Raw genomic sequence first — 24,090 nt, 5'->3', positions numbered from 1 at the left:
CCCGGCAGAAAGCAAAGAGCACGTGCTGGTTGCTGGGTGTCTGCCAAGTTCTTAACCTGCTACTGACTAAGGTTCTGCACAATGGTACAATGACTGACAAATGGTGTTTGTTTCTCGTAGGCCTAGTTCCCACCACTCACCGTTGTAGCTGCCCCTGCCAGAGTAGCCGCCTCGAGCTCCGGTTCCCCTGAACGGCTGCTGGAAGTCCCTGAAATGACGTGCGTCTGCTAAGCATCCAGTGGGCCACCCAAACCCCTCTTCATCTCGAGGAACACTTGGCTGCCTCGAGTGGAAGCAAAAGAACATGCCCCTCCACTCCTCTAGACTGCCTGGAACCTCAAGAAAAATGTATCTTAATTTTACATGCACATTTTGAGCTGCGTTGTGTGGTTGTTTATTTGTCTATTTATTTATGGAGTTCCTATTACGCCTTGAGAGCATTACTGCAGGGGGTACAGAAAAAAAAACAAAAAGGAGATTAGCATTCTTTTGTAAGTTTATAAGATTTCTTGAGCTCAGTTCGGCGAAATTGAAATGAAGCAAGGAAATCGACTAAATTTAGCATGTTACATTTTTGCACTACAAACTTTTTGGGACATTTTGTTTTTATGAAACCTTAGCCCTAAACACGGTCTGTGCAAAAAGCAAGTTGTGTGCACAGCGCATCCACGGCACAAAGTAGTTTTTGCGATTCAATTGCCAGAGAGAGAGAAAGGAAAAAAAATGTAGAGCCCCTTCACTTCGCGTGAAGATGGAGGATCAGCGAAGTTGTTATCTTTGTGACGTCTAGGACGATGTCTAGAGGACAACGTCTAGGACAACCTCAAGAACGTTTTCTAGGGTGACCTCAAAGACGACTTCTAGGACGATATCAAGGACGACTTCCAGGAAGACCTCGAGGACCACGCCTAGGGCGACGTCTAGGACGACCTCAAGGACAACTTCTAGGACGACCTCGAGGACGTCTAGGATGACCTCCAGAACGACTTCTAGGACGACCTCAAGAACGACTTCTACGACAACCTAGTGAACAATGTCTAAAACAACCTCAAGGGTGACTTCTAGGACGACCTCGAGGACAACCTCTCGGGCGACGTCTAGGACGACCTCAAGGACGACTTCTAAAATTCAGCCTTTCCACTCTGGTGAAAACCAGAGTGGAAAGGCTGGAAAAATTGCCGCCATCTATGAGCGACGGCAGCAACCAGACAACCGGCAAGCTGGTTGTCTGGTTGCCACCGTCGCTCATAGATGGCGGTAGCCGTCTAGAGCTTTGTGTTGACACTCCACTTGTCTGCGGACACGATACTGGGGAAACTAGCCCCTAACAGCTCTGCTGTAAGAAAGTAAGGCCTTTTGAGTTTGAAATGTGTCCATTTCAACTTTCAAATTTCAACCGAAATTTCGAGCTTGCAAAGCAAGGTTGGAGCAATAGGTGGGACACTGCAAAACCCAAAAACATCACTCATACAGTGATATCTCCTATGGATCACTGTATTTTTAAAAAAAGAGTGCGCGATTGAACACGGTTGACGAGGCTGACGAGAGATGGTGAGCCTCCTCGCTTCGTCCCGTCGAGCTGGTGAGCCGAAGCGAGGAGGAGAGAGGCGAGGCCGCTTCCCCTCATTCTCAACTGTTCCAGGACGATCGCGACGTCAGAGTCCTCGCTTGATCACGTCCTTTCCCAAAAGTACGGCCATCCGTTTGAGATATGGATGTACGAGTGATGTTTTGGAGTTCGTAGCATGCTGTTCAACGATTCTGCTGCCTTATTTTGCGAAATCCAAATTTTGGTTCAGTATCCTTTTAAAAGGGATGCGCACATAACTTAAGTCACACTCAAAGGGGAAAACTAGCGAGGCCCCACTAGGGGGCCAAACTTTTCTTGCTATACATACAGTACTTGAGGCAAAAGCACTAAAGCAACTCAGGAATTCGCTAAACTTTTAAAACAGTGATGTGATTGGCCTAAGCCGTTTTGGAGCACCTTCTGGAGCAGTTAAAACAGAGTTTTGGAGCAGCAAAACTGGCTTTTGGAGCAGCTAAAACAGTGCTTCGGAGCAGCCAAAGTGGCTTTTGGAGCAGATATTCTTAGAAAAAAAAATATTAATTATAGGTGGTGGACAAACGAAGTACACATTGCTCGCCGCACTCAACCAATTATTGTCAAGATAGACCACCCGGGAGTCTTTCAACATGTAACTGAAATGCCAATGACATAACACATTTTGCAATGTTTCAGTTAAATGATACGAATATATCGCACGAAACTGCACATATTAAAATTTATTTGAAAATGACCAGGTTAGTAGTAAATAGAGAGTTTAGTAGATCGTTTTCAAAGGCCCGCTATAGCTACAAGCGCGCGCTTCAGAGCATGCATCGAAGGGGTAGCGCGAGCTCCCGCTACAAATAGCGTGACCCGAAAACACGATCTACCAAAACTCTCAATAATCACATCATTAGGTTGACTAGTAATATAATAAATGGAAGCAGTCTCTAACTGATTAAACACCTAACTACTGCCGTGCAATGCGAAATTGTCGCGCGAGCGGAGATGGCTGTTCGATCGAAACCATGCCACTCCGCTCCGTCTCAAACTAATTCCCAAAATTGTATGCAAAATGTAACTGTCCAACATACGACAAAAAAAAAAAAAAAACAGTCCAGCGGCACTTGCTTGCCAGTCTGGCAGGCGAGGTACAAGCTGAACACACAGAAAAAAAAAAAAAAAAGAACCTGAGCGCATTGATGCAAGAAACCGCGAGTCAGGGTCAAAATGTTCTTGGAGCGCTTTCTGCAACGACTGAACTCGAGACAAATAAGCACGCTGTACGGGTTCAGCATGCGGACATTGCCTTCTTTGCTTTATCTCACTTTCCTTCACCAACATCTTTCGCGGCTGATTTTTCAGGTACCGGGGTACGTCTCGAAAGAAAGCCTACCGAGAGAAACCTAGGCAATCAATACTTCGACACAGCAGTCTTTGAGCTAAAGGGATGTTTGTAATAGCGTATTAAAGAAGAACAGGATTGTTGATGAACATGCGGCAGTCCTTACGTTTCAGTTTGGAAAGTGCCAGAACTGCAGTGACGTGGGGATGGCAACACCCGACGCCGCGCGACCATGGCGGCTGGCAGGCAGGGACCAAATATGGTTTAAGCACGGCCGTTGCTTTTACGAGCGAGTGCTTCAGCCCATAAATTAACCCCCGCCGCGCAAAAACATTGTTTTTTTTTTCACAGCATGACGGCACGGCTGGTACAAAGCACGCTAGCGTCGGAGCGTCCGCACACGCCAACGTCTATCATTGAATTTTTTTTAAAAAGACGCGAGACGAGAGACGGCAGGAATAATCATGCAAGACCGGATGAACGATTGATGCAGGGTACTTTATGTGGGATGGCTGCTTGCACCACCTAGCTCATGGGTGCTCAATTACGGTCTTCAGTTTAGTTTCGGTTTTCAAAGGCGACCAAAATTGGTCCTTTGGCGCAGGCTTGGCGCAGATTACCCATATTTTAACAAAATGTAGCAGGATATAGCAGGGTTAGCCTCTTGGCGCAGTTTGGCGCAATTGGCGCAGCAATCACATCACTGTTAAAATGACCACAAAATTATTTTTTTTTAATTTCCTTTAGGCTATCTAACGATCAGAGAAGATCAACTTAGCACTGACATCAGTGTTTCTGTCCACACAGGCTCGTTTTCAGAAAGGGCGTGATTATTCTATTATCTCTCCCCCCCCCCTTCCCCCAATTACCCGTCTTTCAAACAAAACAATCCTCTCACTTACAAAACAAAAAGGTTTTTTTTGTGTTTTGACAGGACACATGCCATATTTGCATGAATATAATGCGACCACAAATATAACGCTGCGAGGGCAGGTTTTGATGCCCTCAAAAAGAAAACCGACGTCATGTTTGCGGGTAGAAGTAGCCGGCCGGCCGGCTGCTTCTACCCGCAAACATGGCGTCGGTTTTGATCGTCGACGTAGACGGCGTTTTAGAAGCTCATCGTCCCGCGTAAAAGCGCTATCCTTGACTGTGAATTTTCGTTGTGTGTCGCTATGATAACCCAGCACGTACTAGAAGGGAAGATCCACCTACTCGTGCGGCGATGTCGTGGCGGCACTCTCAAGACGGCAGAAACGCCCATGTTGTCGTGTTTGTTTACTTCGACTACGGTGGTGCTTTCTAAGCATGTGTGTTTTCGAACATCGCCCGGATTTCTTATTTGGAGCATTTCATGCCTGTGCTCAAGGTGAAGGTATTACTGGTGCGTACCGTATAAAGGATGCAAATTTTCACGCGTTTTCATCGCCGGAGAAAAGTGATTAGGGTTAGCAATCCTGAACGCTCGCAACGTCCGTCCGCAACCCGCGACGCCGTTAAAAGGCTGCGCCAGGCAAAAGCCACTCATTTCTTTCAAAATGTGTGACACACCTGAGAGAGAAGTGTACTAGTCTGGTGAAATAAAGACTCCTCAAACTAAGCTTTAATTTTCATCTAACATAAAATAAATTCTTTTACAAAGGTAAGTTGTCTGATGGCATGCATTTTGACCTGAAAAGTTGATGTTTTGGTTATAGCGCGGTACCGCTTATAGTGCGGATTTTCGCGACTCCCGCGACATACGTTATATGCGGTCTACACTGTGCTGTAATTACTAAATGCGACTTATCAATATGACGTTACATAGAACTACATGTGTGTATGGGAGGGTAACTTGAAGGGAAAAAAAGAAGATCATAGTGGCCTCAGAGGGACAGCAGAACGTTGGCAGTCGCTTTAAATATCGCACGAGCTTCGTTCTCAAGCAATTCCCCAAGTTTCGACCACTTCTGTATTTTGTTTAAAGGAACAGAAAACGATTTTTATACCTTCACTAAATACTACTTAGAATCACTCCCCAACGTTAATAACTGAATAAACTTGCCTTAGCTCTTCTTTCTAGGCAATTGCAGTCACCAAACAAATCAGAGAAATATGAGCATCAATCATCCCCTGAACTCGAAGCCAGAAGCGACCACGTGGCCTGGTGCCTATCCTACGCCCCCAACGTTAATCCTACCCCCGCGCTGGGGTTGGAAAGGAAGAAAACGCGAGCCGAGTTTCAGGCAGTTCGGCTCTTCTCATCACCACAGTGGTTGGACACGAGCCACTACCCAAGTGTCCGCCGGGGCATTGATTGTTACGAGCCGATGTGCAGTGCCCACGCAATTCTCGTGTCCAATCCATGAGAAGCGCTTGGCTGTCGTCAAGCGGGTGGTTTTGATCCCACAATTATGTCTTCAATTTTTGCAAAGGCGAGACAAAAAGAAATAGTCTCATTTTATCCTCGCAATATCGCCGCGACAAAGAAGCTTCTGAATCAGTGGCAGTCTGTGCGAATATACTTGGGCCAGACTAGGACCAGTACGCCTTTGAAAAGTCATGAACATTCCAACCCGATATCGTTTTATTCCTCCTTTAAACTTCACGGGGTGCAAAAAAAAAGCAGTGGAGGGTCTGTTAACAAGTGACAAATATAATTGTTGAATTAATACACCCAAAGAGAGAAGGCAATTCCTCAGGAATACAAAATATTCTCTGGAAGAGCAATAAAAAAAATAAAGAAAAGAAGTGTGTGTGTGTGTGTGTGTGGTAGCTTTAAAAACATACTCTGTTGTAAAGGTTTCTCTTCCCCTCATTTCGGGGCAGACCAAAAATTGTGGCACCGGAAACTACTTTGTTTGCAAAAACACCCTCGCCAAAAAGCGCGTTTTTGTCGTGCCAGACGCTAACGCCGTTCCTCGCAACAATGCACTAACAATGCAACGTGCCTTTAAAATACTTGGCTTTCACTGAGCGCGAACCTTCTGCTGCATGCAATTTGCACCACTGAATTGATTTTCTCAGCAAGAAGAAATCACAATGACCACCAGCATGTAGTGTGATGATGTCACAAGCATACCATGTTAAACAGTCCAGCTTTCTGGTGGAATGCGATGTTCACAACACTAGCAGTAGATGTCCTAATTGTAAAGTTGCGCTGTATTTATAGCAGTCCCGCAATGATATACGGCAGCCTAGAGATATATATGTCAGAGCGCATGACTGTTGAAGCATAGTGTTGTAAAGTGAGGGCCCAAAACTAGTGCAAGTATAAAACCAAGTACAACATTAGCCTCCCGAGGCAGGATTTCGCGAAGTTTCGAGCTTGTGCAAGCTGATAAAATGTGATTTACATCAGGATTTTTAAAATCTTTGTTTGTCTTGATATTGATATGTAAAATTGATGACCGGCCAAGCGCCCATCCCCCATTCTTTCGCGATTATCTCTAAATTTTGAGGGGGTGCTTGCCCGGTATTTTACGGTATGTGTTCCTCACACATATAACTTCTCAAACATAGAAGTCTGTTACGTATTGCATCTTTTATGTGGTGAACATTACTTTTATGTGTCTGTGGGCTGGACAAAAAAAAACTACACAGGGGCGCACGGCAGGACTACGATGTTTACGCACGCAGATTGTCAGAAAGTGTCGAATTAAGTAACTGCTATGTCGAGTAGAATTTAAAATTTTTACTTAAAAAAATAATCTTGGAGGAGGCTTAAGCTTCGCAAGAGCCCTGGCTACGCCTATGAAAGTGGAACACGATAGCGTTAACTGGCCTCGTTCGCATCCCCTCCTCTTTCGTCGTGCAAGCGAGCCTCACGTGCATTAGTCAGGAGCGTGTCTGCCTTGCGACAACAGGGTTGTGGGTTCGAATCCCGCCTAAAATTCTGAAATTTTTTTTTAAGGCAAAGGAATTACATATTATGTTTTAATCACTTTCATTTTACGTGTGATATCACGTTTCACGTGAACATTGTGGCTTGTTTGGAATTCCTGCGCAAGGGCATGTGGCTTTTTTGCAACATTAGCTCCTTAACGCTATGCATTAAAATCATCAATTAGCAAGGGTGATGCTCATTTGCAAATTAAATTGACCGGCATCTTGTCAAGAACGAACTTCAACAGCCAGGCTATGCCAGTTTATTCTGTATGAGAAAATGTTCCCTTGGGAAAGCGCTATTTTGGGGCAGATTTGATCTGTGTGCAAAGGTGCGTATAGATTAGAGTGAAGAATTTCAACTACTCTTTTCTGCATGATTAATCGCACGCATGGCGGTGCTGAGTGTAAACAATGTTTGGTTAGAAAAACAAGCATTGTGATTGCCGCTCAGCGTTTCTTTAAAAAATAGACTGAAAGAAACTGTCCTAAAACTTTCGCGACATTTTGAAAATTTGATTGCTTTTAGCTCAGTTGTCTGGTCCTTATATATATATTGTGAAACATATTTCGTAAACCATATTCCACGATATATAGGGCCACGAGGTGCCCATTTTATGGTTTTACATGCTGTAATTAATTCCTTACTTAGTTCAAGGACACAATCCCGATTTTACCTTTAATACTGCGATGCAAAGTTGTACCAATCACGGGTATCTTAGACGACCTACCACACTTCGCGACAACATTTTCCACCGTGTAAATAGATCAGCTTAAACTTTAGAATTTTACTTAAACAGGAAGAAAGAAAGGACAGGAAAAGACAGTATAGTTCATAATTTCAAGCTCATCTATTTACAGGTGTGTACCAACAAGCCCAACCCTTTCCTGTTGTACTTAAACATTTTCATTCAGGTAGAATATACTGGAAACGACTCAATTTTCGCAGGCTCAAATTTTCGCAAATCGGGCCAAAGCCAAAAATTTGAAATTATTCGCGGGTTCTAATTTTCGCAAATCGAGTGTAGCTTCTGTAGCCTTCACATATTGCCCCAATGGTTCACTGGATGTATTTTTCACATTCGTTGGCGATTCACGAAATTCGCGAAAATTAATGAAAATTATTGAATTGTAAACAAAGGGATGTTGAGTCGTATGAACACGACGTTATGTACGTTAATGTAGATTTTCTTTTACTGTTGCGTAGAAATTGAATACTTTAATTTCATAATTTTGGTACCTGAAAACAAAAGTGAATTGCACGGACGATAGAAGAAGCTATATAGTTAATCGTTTTACGGAGTAACTAGTGTCTATTGCCAGAACAACGCGGAAAATATATTTTCAATTAAGCGGTTCAAACCGGTTTGAACCGTTATTTTTTGCTCCCCGTAACTGAACCGAAACCGAACCGAAAGCCGTGAACCCGAACCCAAACCAATCAAAATTTCGGTTCGACACTCTGGTGACAACACAGTCAGGATGACACCACACAAACTGACGCGCAGCGGCCAACGGGAGCCTCGTCGACGCGCGCCAGTCAATGGGACCAAAGTGTAAAAGGTGCCGTTGGCTAGCCTGCGCGTGGCTTCGTTAAGGTACCGTTTTGCATGGTTTCAAAGCTGATGACGTCGACTCGCTCGATGAAGCAAATCGCGAAACAAATCGAAGAATGCTTCTTTTTCTGCCACTCTGTCTAGCTCTGTTTACCTTTCATAGCAACTCTTTTTGGGGGCTGCTTTCTTTTGGGAAGACATACAGTTTATGCCTGCTGCTGTAATTGTAGTACCCTGGCACACAACAGGTAAGCCACCCATCGAAACCGTGCATAAACACCCGGTTAAATGTCTCGTGTTAACCCGCAAAATGTCCAAACGCCAAGTGTACAAAGCGGATGGACGCGGTGGAAAACTGGGAAGAACTACAGTTACCAAAATGCACCGCGGCAGCGGTGGCGTCGTGCAACTCCTGGTGAGATCGGTCTATTGATCTCATGTTACAACAACCGAGTTGATATAATAATGTTGAAGACAAAGAAACTAATAAATAACAATGAAAACAACTGAGTTGATCTAATAACACTGACAACCGAGTTAATGAAGTAACAAATGGTGACGACAACCGAGTTGATCTGCAGTCGGCGACAGGTTAAGAATTCAGAGAAACTCCTCCCACTTTAGCAGAGCGAATGCTGGAGGAGGTCGCATTCGCTCTGCTAAAGTGGAAAGAGGTGGGAGGAGCTTCCCCTGAACTCTTCACCTGTCACCAACATAGTAACATCGACACCCTGGTCAATATAATAACAAATGGTGACCACAAAGTCATTTCATAACGTCGACAACTCGAATGATCTGGCAATGTGGATGACAACTGTGTCAATCTCACCTCTCGGAAAAGCCGCCATACTCCTGCGCAAAGTCCGGGTCAAAATTGTGGGGGTCGTACAGCTTGTTGAGACCCTTCACTGGAGCCTGTGGAAAAGGAGACGCACGCCAACGCTGAGCTCGGAGAACAGTAGAAACATAACACAAAGTTCCTCAAAATCTTTGGCAGACGATAACTCTAATGGAAAAATGTACAGCCTTTCCACTCTTGTGAAGAAGGAAGACCAGCGGAGCTGTACTCGATACACTGCCGCAATGCGCACGTGCCCGTTTCCCACTTCTTCTCGTCCAACACTCCGCCGATCGTGGATACGTCTCCGGCGAACCAGAGTCGGTCGCACACGGCGCACGTGACGCCATACGGGTAATCCCCGAACTCCCTCCGGAACATCGCCGTCACGCCCGGGAACTGTTCAGCCGGCGTGGAGTGCAGTCGTCGCTGGGCCTTGCGCTTGGCCTCCGTGGCACGATCGTTGTCCGTGCCCCGTGGCACGGCGTTGGCCCGCCGGCGCCCTTTACATCGCTGGCTGTGTTCTCGGCGACGGCTTTCCAGGCGAGCGATGTGCTCTTCTTTGGCAAGGGAATCTGAAGCGCTCGACGCAGTGGAAGTCGAGGCGACAGCGGTTTCGCGGTGGTTGCACATGACCCATTCACGCTGCTGCGTACGTCGCCGCTCCTTTCGCAGCTAGTCTTCTTTCCCCGAATGGGCATGCGGCTGACCCATCCTTAGTCCAAAACGAAACAGATAAGAGCGTAGGAAACGGCGCGCAAAACAGACGAGGACGAAGAAACACACGAGACAAGCGCTGCGCTCGTTACGTGTGGTTCTTCATTGTCGTCGTCTGTTTTTCGAGCTATTTCCAATGATGAATTCCCACCAACGTGCCGCCCAACTATCCATTCTTCTATGCTAGCTGGAAAGATTGGCGCCATGTACGGCGGCAACCATACTGGTTGTGTGCTTGCCACCGTCACTTATTGATGGCGGTAGTTGTCCAGAGGCGTTTTAGGGGCGAAGCTCCTTAGGGTCTAGCCTTGTCCGTCCGGCATCCGTGCTCACATCGATCTTGCTCGTGCTCGTGAGCTCACATGTTCAAATACAAGAAAAAAAATGACGAAAAAAAATAAATATATGTTTGCGCAGTCGACAGGATTCGAACCTGTGCGGGGAGACCCCAATGGATTTCTAATCCTTAACCACTCGGCCACGACTGCGAAACGAGTAGGGGGCTCAGAGATGTGGTAGTACCGTATTTACTCGCAGAATGAAGGGACCTTTTATCCTAAAAAATCGAACTTCTTATCTCTTTGCGCACGGTGCCCGACCCTGCAACCAAACTAAGCTGTCCAAAAAAAAAAAACTCCTGTTTGTTTTCTTTTTCTTTTAATTCCTTGGTTTCTTTTTGCACCTTTCGCAAGCTGTTTTGTTTGCTTAGGCGTTGCTTAGGTGAGGGCTCTCCGCTTATCTTTCTTATCTCCTGGCGCATGCACGACCCCCTGTAACCAAACTGCACTGTGCAAAAAAAAAAAGAAGAAAAAAAAGCTCTTCTTTTTCTTTTGTTTTTTCTCAGTTCCGTGGGTTGTTTCTTTTTTTTTTTTCTTTTTGCGGCCTTTTGCAAGATGTTTCGCTTGCTTAGAGGGCTTCTTTGCTTCTCTTTCTTACCTCCTTGCGCGCGGCGGCCCGCGAACCCCAAGTCCAGACTGCGCTGTGCAAAAATAAAAAAAGCTCCTCTCCATGTTTTTTTTCTTGCTTCTGTTGGATCTTTGCGAATCTTTTGAACGCCTTTTGCAAGGCGTTTTGTTCGCCCACGCTGCCCATGCATTCACGACCTCGCCGCAGCAGGATAGAAAAGTGCGTTCATTTCGCATGCATGGGGGGAGGGGGTCAAAATTTTGACATCTGAGTTGGGGGTACGTTTATTACGCGAGTGAAAAAAAAAAGTCAAAATTGTGAGAGCCGACTTGGGGGGTGCGTTCATTACGCGAGTGCGTTCGTTGTACGAGCAAATACAGTAACTCAAGAGCTGGGGATGTCACGGATGGAACGTTGCGTGTAGCCGCTCAACGTCTATACAGGAGAGGGCGCTGCGGTGAAATGCTCAAATGCGTATATAACCACGGACCATACCACACATTCTCTTTCTGACATGGATGAAAACGAACGAAAGGCTCGGCATGCTGCGGCTCACCGTCTACGCAGACAAGCACCACCAGAGCTTCGCCCCAATCAGCATCATTCACCACGTGGAGATGTGGTCATTTTTTTTTTCTATTCTCAATTTGTTAGTAATTTCTTCTCAATAAAATGTACCTTTGTGCCCCCTCCCCAATTCGTGTTACAGATCCTCATAATGTTCCCTTACATTTTCCTTGGCAATCCCAACTCCGTCTGGCCATAGTTGCATGCAGTGCCGTCAAAGCGACGGGCAGGAGAGAGAGAAAAGCCGATTTCACACAAATTTTGAGCAACAACTTTGCCATCTTTTGACTCCCAAAAGTTGGTTGGAGTAAGACGGGAGGTTCTTCCTGCTCCTTTTCGCAAAATGCTCGCACTACGCTCTCGCCCCTGAACCCTCGGAAACGCTGCATGCAACTAGTGAGACAGAGTGTAGACCTTAATGGGCGTTCCCCGTCGTAACGAGGCGAGAGGGGGCACTCACCTTTGCAATGATGTGCCAGATCCGCTTGATGCAGTCCACCACGACCGAGGGCGACCCCATCACCCCGACAATGCGCTCCGTGGAGCCAGGGCAGCAACTCTGTTTAACCTCGATCTTGGCCTCCGTGGACTGCAAGACGGAGCACGACAGTTCGAGCACACAACCCGTGTCTTGTGCCACGACGACTAGAGTCGCCACAGTCGGCGACAGGATAGGAATTCTCGAGTGCAAGCTTCCTGCCTCAGATAAAACCTTGTTGCCCGTGCAGAGAAAGCCCGGAGGAGTGCAACGAGCGTGTGCCGGAGGCGGAACTCCTACCCATTCTGGAACCTGTCGTCTACTACAGCAAACAACTTTACTTTACAGGACTCAATATTTTGCAAATATTGCAAAACATTGGTGTAAAAAATATTTGGCAGACGCTAAATTTTGCGATACAGAGTAATATGTTATGTGTTCGTCACCTAGAGGCGATTTATCTGTGGGCTACATTTTTTGCAAAATGTTTCGAAACGCAAAGTTTGCGAAAATAATTGTTTGCAATATAGAAAGCCAAACTCGGTATGGCACTCTTTTCCTTCATTATCCGCCACCGCCACACAAGTCGTTTGCCCGTTCGCGTCCCATGACACTTGCTTATGCACCGGCTTTGGTGCTTAGAGCAAAATGGACGCCCCTCGATGCGTTTGCATCCATCATACGAGTAGCAACAAATGTGCCAACGCACGAGGGCCGTGCTCTGCACAGCCTTGGAAAGCAAATGGTGACGCAGCACTCGCTCATGGCACGTGCCTCGCAAGTTCTCACGACAGCAGCTGTCGGTGCTCGTAACAAATGCGAAGCGCGAATTTCGTCGAAGAGTTTTGGCGCGGATGCCGTTTGCGACGGTCATCAGTCTAAAACGCTACTTCCTGAGCGGTACGTACAGCGTTAGGAGATTCGCAGCGGCGGCGTTCCACTCCGCCGTAAACTGCTTTAGCGAGCGGGACGACAAAGAGCACGCCTTGCATCTTAAAAAAAGGGAACGTTGGCAAAAGCTGGTGACGACTGGCAACACTGGTTCTGATGATGGATGGTATGACACCAAAGACAAGGATCGGACGTGTTTTCCGGAGCTCGAAGCTAAGTAAATTTTTTTTTTTTTTGTATGTAGGTTTTGTTTTAAGAGTACTTATGGCTTAGCATAAAGCAGATTCAAAGGAGCAGTAGGATCAGGGAGGTGAAGTAGGAATTTAGGGGTAGAGGGAAGCGGTTGTAGCGGTAGTGTCAGGTCACGTGTCCGAACGCGTGTAGATAAATCTTTTCTGGCAGGGGCCTTTCTTTCTCTTTCGGTCGGTCAATTTGAGGTGGGGTAGTTATATAGGGGCATTTTTTCTTCTCCTCAGTTGGATATAGAGATGTTGGGGAGGACAGGAGTGCGAAAGGCAAAAAAACAGGACAAGGCCAAGCTGGATAAGGCCAAACTGGATGGGCCCAATGTGGCTCAAGGTAGTTGTGAACGATGGTGCTTCCTCACGGAAACTCCATTTGCGAGCATGGAGGAAGCAGCAGACAAAGAGTACCAGTGCCGGATCTGTGTGAATGCTAATGAGATGAAGGGGATGTTGGAAATGATGAGGGGGAACATGGGAAGGAGCGGCAGGCACAAGAGAGGAAGGGGGGAAGGGCTCAGGGAAGAGAAGGGCAAAAACAAAGGGGCAGTCGGAGGAGAACTTGGCAGGCAGAGAACACACATGTAGTTTGGTGACTGCAAAAATTCAGTAGACAAAGAAGACACGAGGTTTAATAGCGAAGAGGAGGCAGAGATGACAGAGTTTATGTGTAGAATGTGGGCCTTAAACGCACGACAAGGCAGGCTGGAAGCGGAGGGCACAGAGCTTATGGCAAGGATTGTGGAACTAGAGGCAGAAGGGAAAGAATTAAAAGACAGGCAGTGGAGGAGAAGCTGGCGAAGGCAAACAAGAAGTTGACAGAGGAGGTGGTCTTTTCGCCATCGGGTATCACAGCGAATGACACAGTTGAAGAAAGGGATGGGGCAGGACGTACAAAAAGCACTGAAGCAGGAGGAGAAGAGATGGGATAAGGGGAGGAAAAGTCTAAGGACAAAGCCCCTGCTTTAACGAAGAGTAGGGAAGACAGGGGGGGGGTAACATGATCATAGCAGGGGACTCCAACATGAAAAGGTGCAGAGGGGCAATTGAGAGGGTGAAGGGGGACGCAAGGGTCCAGATTGGGGTGTTTGCTGGACAGACAATAAGGACAGGGATTGAGGGTGTGAAACAGAAACTATGGGGGACAAAAAAAGGCCAAAACCTGGTGATGATAGTGGAGGGGACTGAACAATATACTATGAGGGAGTGGGGGAGGTGTGGAAAAGCAGTTGCGCAGGGGTGTGAGGGACTTGAGGGCGACATTGGACAACGTGCAGATCCATGTCTGCACGGTGCCAGAGGTGAGGGAGGAAGTGTTCACATGGAGGGAGCTGTGATAGCTGCAAACCAGGACATCTGGAGATTGGGAAGGGAGATGGGTTTCGAGTGATTGACATAAATTGGGAGGTCCGCAACAACAGAGAGCAGGCTCTTGAAGGGAGCGGTATTCATTTCAGCCCCCTACGTGGGGAGGGCCGTTGGGTGGTGGATGGCAGGGAAGACAGTGGCCTTTTTAGGAGGCCCAAAAGCTCTCAAGGAGAGGAATCCTGTCAGGAGCGAGGCGAAGTCTGTAGAAGAAAGGATACGAAGTGGGCACATCAGAGGGACACCGGAGGGCAAAGGGGTAGATGAGAGCAGTGATGCAGGTTTGGGGGAGGTGCCCAGGGAGGGTAGGAGGAAGCCATGCAGAAACAGGAGAGAGAAGCTACTTAACATAGCTTTCGTAAACATGCAAGGGGGAAGAAACAGATTAAAGTGGGAAGAGATCGAGGAGCAACTGGAAGCCGAGTATGCACTAGTGTATGGTTTAGCGGAAACACACCTTAAAGACATGAAAGAGCCACAGCGTATACCAGGCTTAGGTGGAATGCAACCGGAAAGAGAAGGAAAGGTGGGGGTCTGGGGGCGTTAGTGAGAGGACAAGACTGGGAAAGGGAAAGCTGCAAAGAACATATTTGGTTGAAAGGCAGAATAGGCGGGTTAGACACGCTCCTGGGGTTTGTACATTTTAAAAGAGGAAGCAACTCAAGAGAGGAAAATACACTACATTTGGCATGCATAATGAGAGACATCAGGCAAATAGGTCGGAACCGGGAAGTAATTATCATGGGCGACATGAATGCCCGTTTGGAAGACTCTGATGGGGCTAATGATGCCACTGGGAGAATGTTGCTAGAGTTTTGCGAGTCCATGCATCTGGTAATGACTAATACTCAAGTGAAATGCGAAGCAAAAATAACGTAGGAAAGGAACAACTCAAGCTCAACGATAGATTATTGTTTAATGTCACACAGACGGTACAACAGGCTAGGAGCTATGGAAACAGATGAGGAGGGCACAAAAAGCTTAGGGAGCAACCATAAGAGAATGAGGATCAAATTTGGCACGTCAAAACAAGAAACACAAACTCTAGAAAAAAAGGTAAAACGAATCTAAATGATGGACAAATAGGGGCCAAAGCAATTGAGGCATCTAAACAACCAGAAAGAAAATGGACATATCGTGATCTAGTATACATTTTTAAAAGAGAACTAGAAAATGTTAGGCAGGGAGGAAGGGGAAGGCAAAAGCACAAACCAAAAAGCTGGTGGGATAAAGGAATTAAGGAAGCCATACTGCAACGACAAGAGGCATCAAGGGAACACAGGTGGGCAAAGAAAGGGGGGGCCACGCCAGCCAACGTAGCGTTAAAATGGGAGAACTTCCAGGATCGGAAAAGGGAGGCCTCTGCTCTAATACAAGCTACAATTGGGAGAGCAGGAGTGCAGTGAATGATGGAGATAAACCAGAAGGAAAGAAATGTGGCAAGACAGTTTTGGGCACATATTAGTTCACAGGGGAGAAAGACAGAGGGGGACCCACATCTACTCACTACACAAGAGGGGATGAGGGGTGGAGGGGGAACAAGCACGAGAATATATTAGGAAGACAATCGAAAAAATTTTCGAGGAGCTTGAACATAACGATGGGGAGAACGATGATAGAAGTAGGGTACAGGGAGAGGAAAATAGTGAAAAAATTAGAGTGACCACAAGAGAATGGGCCAAGGCGAAAAGAAAGGTTTTAGCTGGAACTGCAACAGGCCCAGAGGGCATACTTATGACGCTAATAAAGATTGTAAACAAAAATAGCAAATTAAAGTTAAAACAGGTGATACAGTGTAGACCACATATAACGTATGTCGCGGGAGTCGCGAAAATCCGCACTATAAGCGGTACCGCGCTATAACCAAAACATCAATTTTTCAGGCCAAAATACATGCCATCAGACAACACCTTTCTAAAAGAATTTATTTCTATGTTAGATGAAAAATAAACCTTAGTTTGAGGAAAGTCTTTATTTTACCAGACTAGTACACTTCTCTCTCAAGTGTGTCACACATTTTGAAAGAAATGAGTGACTTTTGCCTGGCGCAGCCTTTTAACGGCGTCGCGGGTTGCGGACGGACGTTGCGAGCGTTCAGGATTGCTAACCCTAGTCACTTTTCTCCGGCGATGAAAACGCGTGAAAATCTGCATCCTTTATACGGTACGCGCCAGTAATACCTTCAACTTGAGCACAGGCATGAAATGCTCCAAATAAGAAATCCGAGCGATGTTCGAAAACACAAATGCTTAGAAAGCACCACTGTAGTCGAAGTGAACAAACACGACGACACGGGCGTTTCTGCCGTCTTGATAGCGCCGCCACAACACCGCCGCACGAATAGGTGGATCTTCGCTTCTAGTACGTGCTGGGTTATCATAGCGACACACAACGAAAATTCACAGTCAAGGATAGCGCTTTTACGCAGGCCGATGAGCTTCCACCACGCCGTAGTTCACTTTAACGCTGTCTATGTTGACGATCACAACCGACGCCATGTTCGCGGATAGAAGCCGGCCCGCGACCGGCATGCAACGCGCGCGAACACTTCTCCTCGACCTGCGATTGGTCTGTCGTTGCGGTTGTTTGTTTCCAATGCAGCGGAGGGACGCACGCACGGCACGCACGTGAACGACACGTGCGTGCGTCCCTCCGTCGGTATGGCAACTGAAGCCTCTCTCTTCGCTTCGCCTCGCTTCTTCGAGCCTATGTTCGAGCCTTCGAGCAACCTCCTTGCCCCGCGAGTGCCGCTTGCGGCCATTGTGGCTCGCGCCGTTATCTAGTGTCGCACAGGGAAGCGTGCTCGCTGCGCCGCTTAGTCGGCACGCTGTTCCAAAAACCGCACCATAACCGGTATTTCCCTTCGCGCGCCTGCATTTTAAGCGATATGTAAATATATGGAGTTCTATGGGAGGCAAATCGGTGGTTTAAAAAAGCCGCGTTTTACCCGGTCCTGCACTATAAGCGGTCACGTTGTAAGTGGTCTATACTGTAGTTTAAATAATTGGGGAAGACATATTGGATGACTGGAAGCAAAGCAAGATGAGGCTAATATATAAGGGAAAGGGAAACAAGGATATCAAATCGTACCGCGCAATAACGGTAACCTCGGTACTATACAGGCTAACTATGCAGATAATAAAAACAAGAATGGAAGCATGGCCAGAGAGCACACAAATCTTAGGAGAGCTCCAAAACTGTTCCCAGAGGGACAGAAGACATGAAGACAACCTATTTATCATTACTCAGGGCATAGAAATTGCAATGACAAATTTTATAGCATTTTTAGACATAAAGAGGGCATATGACAATGTGAGCCAGGAAAGGCTTTGGGAACAGCTCAGAGAATATGACCTAGATGCAAAGTTGGTTAGCTTTTTACCACAGGTATACACAGACAGTAAGCATTCACTGGGACACTACAGAACCAGGAGCAATTAAAAAGAGCGCTTAGGCAGGGTTGCCCACTGTCATCCCTCCTCTCCATGATACACCTGAGTGGAATGGAAATGAGTGCTATTTGGGCTTTCTTAGGAAGGGAGAAAGGTAAAACAAGTTATACCTGGGCTTATGTATGCAGATGACATTGCGCTTTTAGCAGATAGCCACGATACAGTGCAAGAACTAATGGGGATATGCGGAGGGGAGGGTGACATGCTGAACCCGAATTTCAGTAGCAGAAAATCTGGAGGAATGGTTTTTAACGTTGACAAAAGAGATCCCCTGAAAATACAAAACATAGTAATAGACTTTGTAGACACATATAAATATTTGGGGGTATGCACTAATGAGGGAAGGAAATACCTAAAAGAGCACGAGAAAAATGTACTAAAGAAGGGGAAAAGAACCTAAAAAAAAAATGAAACACAGAGCGCTGTGGAGTTTTAATAGGTATGAAGTAGCAAGGGGTATATGGAAAGCAGTATAGTGCCAAGACTGTCGTTTGGTACTGCGCTTCCGTGCAAGAGAGCTGAGGTTCAATCAAGTTTAGAAATCCAGCAAAGAAGTGTGCGCAGGTTGGCACTGGGAGCACACAGAATGAGGGGGTACAGGCGGATATGGGCTAGTCATCATTTGAGGCTAGAGAAGCTATCGGTAAGCTGTGATTCGAGTGTAGGCTAGATGAAATGGAGGATGTACGGTGGGCGGGGAAGGTGCAGGAGTACTTATACATGAAGAGCCTGAACACGAAATGGACAAATCGAATACGAAAGCTAAAATTTAAGTACCTACAAACTAGTGATGGGGGCGAGCAAAACACCGCAGTACGAAAGGTCATAAAGGAGACCGAGGGGAAAATGTGGAGGAGGAGGAGCTGACGAAATTGGCTACAACACTATACAGATCACATAAACAGGAAAAAAAGAAAATATATTTGATAACTCACAAGGGAGTGCTTTGTTGTTTGAGGCAAGGAGAGGGGTTCTGAGAACTAAGACACATAGGGCAAAATTTTCCGATATTATTATACACACATTATGTACGGTATGCCATATTGACATTATGTACGTTATGCCATAGTGAAAAGGAAAAAATGGAGCATTTGGTTATGAATTGTGCGAGGTTTTATCCCACCCACATGGGACAGATTTTGCGGGAGCACTGGGTCTGGTGGAAAGGACGAAAGGATTATTACAATAACAAAGTTAGATGATTGGTGGAAAAGGTCTAGAGAAGTGTGATGTTGCACGAAATTTGGGATTTATGCTTATTATTAAAAGAAAATTTAGTGCAAAATTTTTATCCGATAAACTAGGCTAGGCGGCGCACGCTGCAATCTGTTACAAAGGGAACAGTCAATATTCATCCATCCATCCATCCATCCATAACAAAAGTGCAGTCACTATAAAGCAAACTTTAGTCGGTGATTTTAGAGCTGAATACAACTCCTGTTTACGCCAAAGCTCGACAAGAGCTACACGCTCTCATCGAGTTCTTTGCGTATTTTCCGCTCTGAATGGTTCGGCGATCAACCGACAACGACGTAAGGGGAAGGGCTTATTGTTTAGGTGGTATCGATCTAGCACACTAGTTCCTGTCTTGCGCACCACTCGGTTTCGAAAGCGACGCCCCAGATAGGGACCGGCCGAACCCACTTTTCTCAGCTCCTTGATGCGGCTCTTGACAATCCCAACGACGTGTTCCCGGTGTATCAGCAGACGCATCTCGCTCTGCACAGCTTGGGCAGCCTCAGTCCCGCAGCGAATCGACAATGCTTTGGCGATCTTCGGGTGTCTGGAACGAGTCTTGAGCCTGGGTTTCGGTTGCACCTGCATCGTGCCATTACTCGTTGTAAGCCAAGCTGTAGTGGAGCGGCGGAGGTGAACGTGCCGGGCACCCGCTCTGCAGCGGGTTGCTCTCCGGCATGACGGTTTGCGGAAGCTTTGGCAGCCGGAAGTTGGGACGACGTGACAGATAGACACAGTTCCATTCGCTCATCTTTTAATGTGAAAGCATTAATTGGTCTCTTGGAGCGAGCTGGAAGCGCGAAAACGGCAGATAGTTTCTGCATGCCTTTGGTTCCACTGGCTGGCGCGCGTTGACGGGGCTCCCATTGGCTGCTGCGACATGGTCTCCGAGATCCCGAAGCACGCGCGCGCTAGTACGCAGCAGACGACAAAGGGAGCGGACGAGCGGCTTGCATGCTTTCGCATTCACAACTCGCAAGAAATGCTTAGGTGTATCTCGAGCTGTTTCTGTCGAAACATTTGCGACAAACCGCAGAGATTGCGACGGCTCGTGCAGCATATTCCATCACCACTTCGAAACTGCATTCCACGCACGGGCGGTATCGGACGCCGAACACACCAGTCGGAAACATGTTCCAGGCACTAAAACCGTAGTGCCAGAGAAGGTGCACGTTCAGTAGCCAATGCATTTTCTCGTGTGCAAGCCTCGGAAACCAAAATTTGAAGGGGTAGCGTCAGTTGATTCACGTAAACGCCACACAAGTGACAAGAGTTTTACGCCGAGTACAGAATCTAAATGCGCCAAACCGACAATCAAATGCTCGCACTAATAAAGTCCCTTAAAGCGAGCGGGAGCGTGACCTGGGGGGCTATGTTCAACAAACGTTTCGTCTCTCCTAAAAAAAAAAAAATGAAAGTGACGGAAGTGACGATATCGCGTCTGATTGGTTAGAGGCTCAAATGACAAAAGAGAGAACTTTCGTCATTTGAGCCACTAACCGATCAGACGCAATATCGTCACTTTCGTTTTTTTTTGTTTTTTTTTCAGGAGAAAGGAAACATTTGTTGAGCATGGCCCTCCTGGACTAGACTCGACGTGAACCTTTCCAAACAAGGTCTTTGAGGCTAGTGTGCTCTCTGCATCATGCGTACACAAAGTTGTCGAGGCAACTTGCGTGAGTATGTTGCTCCACTTAGCGTTTCCTTCGCTCAAGAGCATGTGTGACCCAGGTGCAAGACATGTTTGAAGTAGACTCGTGATAATTAAAACTTAGATAGTTCATACTTATGGTTAATTCAAACAAGTTTAAAGATCCTGGTTGTCCCGCTTATGTTTTCAACGTATTTATTAGGGGTGTGCGAATACCGAATAGTAGTTCTCGAATCGAATACCGAATCGAATCAAGAAAAAAAAGCCGAATATCGAATCGAATATCGAATAGTGATTTTATTTGTAGGAATTTCTCAAAGTGTGCTGCGAATGAGTCTATATATGTGCAGAGTATGCGCCTGGTGTAGAATATGCATCTTGTACAGAACAATAGCAAAAATGTAAAAAAGTTCTGGTGAAAAAAAAAAAAAAAAAGCAGTTGCTGTTGGACGTTGGGCACTAAAGATCCAATTTTATGGCGCAAACATAATCTATCTACCCTAAACGTCACACACAGAAAAGAAAAACAAGAAAAGTTACAGCCACGCGTGGCTTTTTTTTTTTTCTCGTTAAAAGCACAATTTAACACCGCGACTTTTTTTTTATATATATATTTGTGTATCTCAGAAAAGGGGCATTTTGCGATATTTGGTCTCCATTTTAAGGAAGAAAAAGGACACCGGGGATTTTATTTCCCATAAAAAAACATATAGGTGTTAAATCTGAATCTGGAGCAAGAAAACAAAACGTGGTTAGGTGGCGCAAGTCACCGTCCGACTGCCTCTATGCATCCATTTTTCCGTCGTATCTCTCCTGTTTTAGAGAGCCTTGATTTAAAAGAGGAAACAAGAGAAACTGAAATTACGGAGACGGCTCCAGCGCAGATTGGTCGTAAGTGCGCATGTGTTGTGTTGTCGCGTGGAGAGAGGGCGAGCAAACAAAAGAGCGACGACGCCTGCCCTGCCTGCCCGATCCCGATCCCGAACAACGCTTTCGTCTTTTCGTCACCTTCTCGCAGTTCAAAATTCAAGCGCGGCTATTGAACGGTTGGAAACCCTCTCAAATCTAGGCACACTATTTTTCCGTTCCGTTTCGTTCCGAATCAGAATTTGCGGCTTTCGGCAACCGGCGGACACATCGAGCGCCTTCCGGTTTGCTATTTCAGCGCCATCTCTTATCCGTTGGTATTCTATTAAGTCTTTCCGGTTTACGCCGGAAAGTTTATTTAATAGGATGAGATACATATTATTGTTGCTACTTACAAATTTCAAAAATTATCCTGGTAAGATGAAACAAATATCTTGGTTAGCTAAAGTTTCGCCCTCATACTTTGCTCTCATTGGCCGGTTGTTTTTTGTATTTTGACCGTTGAGAACAGTTGCGCGTCGGCTGCCGCGCTCGCGGATGCGTCGGCTGCTCGGCGGCGCCTGTGCCAGCGGTGCGGTGGTGGTTTTCGTTTGCGGCAGCGGGCAGTAGCGTTGACCTATTGGTTATCGGTCTATTTCTGCTACCAGTACACAGAGCAAACGAAACCTTGTTCATTGCTCGACTCAGTGGTGCTCTAATTCCAGTGGCAACAGCTCTGCGAAGTTCTTTGGGTTGCCGATCGAGTGACGAAAGGTAAAGACGGGCTGCTATACTTTTGGTTATACAGTTTCGGATTGCCGAAAACTTGCTGGTGCATGTTTCTTTATGGAAGAGTTATTGTAAAAGGTCACAAGGGACAGTGCATGTATCTTAAAATGGGCGGTGTGGGCGGTATGGGTGTTAGAGCACCGCAGCTCGGTAGCTCGTGCGTGGAGCAGCTCGCTGCAGAAGGAACCTGCGAGAAACCCCGGCGATCGAATCACTGTCGCTAACTACCGCAAAGTTAAATGTGTGATTGCAGGTCTGTGAATACTTGAATAGTAGTTTCGTGTAGATTTTAATACTTTGTTGTGCTGTGCAGTGAACGTTTTTTTTTTTTTTTTCTTCTTCTTTGTATAACGAGCGTGCCTAATAAAAAGAGAACTTGCAAAAGAAGTTTGGACTTGTGCTCAGACTGGCGATGTGCGCCCATCTTAAGCCGCTAAACAGCAGCGGCTGGGCGTGCTTTGCATTCATTCATTCACGATTTTATGAGAACTGGCTGTCACTGAACATGCACTGTTGCTAAGCCGATCTCAATCGAGCGAGGCAAAGTCAAGTGCAATTGTTTCGGAAGCGTCGGACATTCGCAAAAAAAGGTAAACACTTTTTTTGTTCTAAAAAAGACTACATTGTATTGTAGAAGAACGAGACGGCGGCAATGGGAGCAGTTCCCTCGTCTCTCAACATCAGCGACAATAAGATGCAAATTCGTTCGGAGTTCGGAGGCTGCTCCGAACTCCAAACGAACTCGCATCTTTTTGTCACCGAGGGTGAGAGAGAGGGAGAGGAGGGAACACACTTCTCTCACCCTCTCCCATAACCAAGCGGTTGCCATGACGACGGTGCGCGTATTGTTTTGTCTATTTCTTATTTCTTTTGGAGAAACCCAACGCCCGTTAGGGGAGATTTGGCGCTGCCGTCGCTGCCGTCTGCAATTGGAGTCCCAATGGGAGGTATAGGAAGAGTCCGCCGGTTGCTTTCGGCGCTTGCGGTTCCAAAAGAACGACGAGGATAACTCGGCTGGTTTCATCGGCGTGGTTAACGTAGTTTTCTTTGTGTGATCGTGCAGTCGCCGATTTCTGTGAATGCGGCAAGTGTGTTCTACATCGGTGCTTCAATTTGAAATGAGGGGCTTTACTCGTCAAAAGAATTAGGCATGGAGCGGAATTCCGGCTTCTCTGTTTCGGTTGTGATTCAATGGAAGATTGTGTCACGATCGTGAGTAAATCTGCGTGCTATAAAGTTCGTGGCGTTCGTTACTTTTCTTTTTTCTAACCTGTGCGTTAGATTTTTGTGGAATGGTAGGACCAAGAGGTGTTTCTCGCATGGTCGGTCTAATATCACGGCGCTTACATCGGGAGAAAAAACGGCTTTTTTGTCAGCTCCGCGCCGACCGCGCGTCTTTGGCCGAATATATCGAATATTCGAGTGACCGAATACTAGGAATTCGATTCGCGAATCGAATTATTCGGGATCTTTCTATTCGATTCGAATTCGTATATTCGAGTATTCGCACACCCCTAGTATTTATTATTCGCTTGATTCGAACGGCATTCTCGTGTAGTTCACACTCTTTGGGTCTCGCAGTCCCGTTGAGTGCGCTTCTTATCAAGCGCCAATGCACTGTGGAGAAGCAATGCCCGCAGAGCTCGCTTCCATGGGTGTTGCTTCTACGCGGCGCACAGGCTCTTGGTAAGAAGTGAGCTCAATGGGGCTAATAGTCCTCGATACACAACATTTTTGAGGGGTGAATAAACTTATGTCATACATTTCACCAGTGTTCGACGAGTGGCATACCTGATTA

General features: G+C 46.5%; 1 protein-coding gene across 50 annotated transcripts in view; it reads right to left on the bottom strand.

The window, feature by feature from the left end:
* The window catches only part of LOC8035274, a 306,866-nt gene that overhangs the window by 145,924 nt on the left and 136,852 nt on the right, over nucleotides 1-24,090 (bottom strand). For all 50 annotated transcript variants that reach the window (XM_040211414.3, XM_040211438.3, XM_040211445.3 and 47 more), the window contains 4 exons: nucleotides 19,415-19,588; nucleotides 11,803-11,931; nucleotides 9,144-9,229; nucleotides 141-208 (listed from right to left, as the gene is read on the bottom strand). In XM_040211414.3, coding sequence (XP_040067348.1) covers nucleotides 141-208; nucleotides 9,144-9,229; nucleotides 11,803-11,931; nucleotides 19,415-19,588 — 457 coding nt within the window. The remainder of the gene's footprint in view (nucleotides 1-140; nucleotides 209-9,143; nucleotides 9,230-11,802; nucleotides 11,932-19,414; nucleotides 19,589-24,090) is intronic.

This window comes from Ixodes scapularis, unplaced genomic scaffold (genome assembly GCF_016920785.2).
Source record: "Ixodes scapularis isolate PalLabHiFi unplaced genomic scaffold, ASM1692078v2 PGA_scaffold11__112_contigs__length_91849675, whole genome shotgun sequence".
Lineage (NCBI taxonomy): Eukaryota > Metazoa > Arthropoda > Arachnida > Ixodida > Ixodidae > Ixodes > Ixodes scapularis.
Note: the sequence above shows the minus strand (reverse complement) of the source record. Positions and strands in the feature narration are given on the sequence as shown.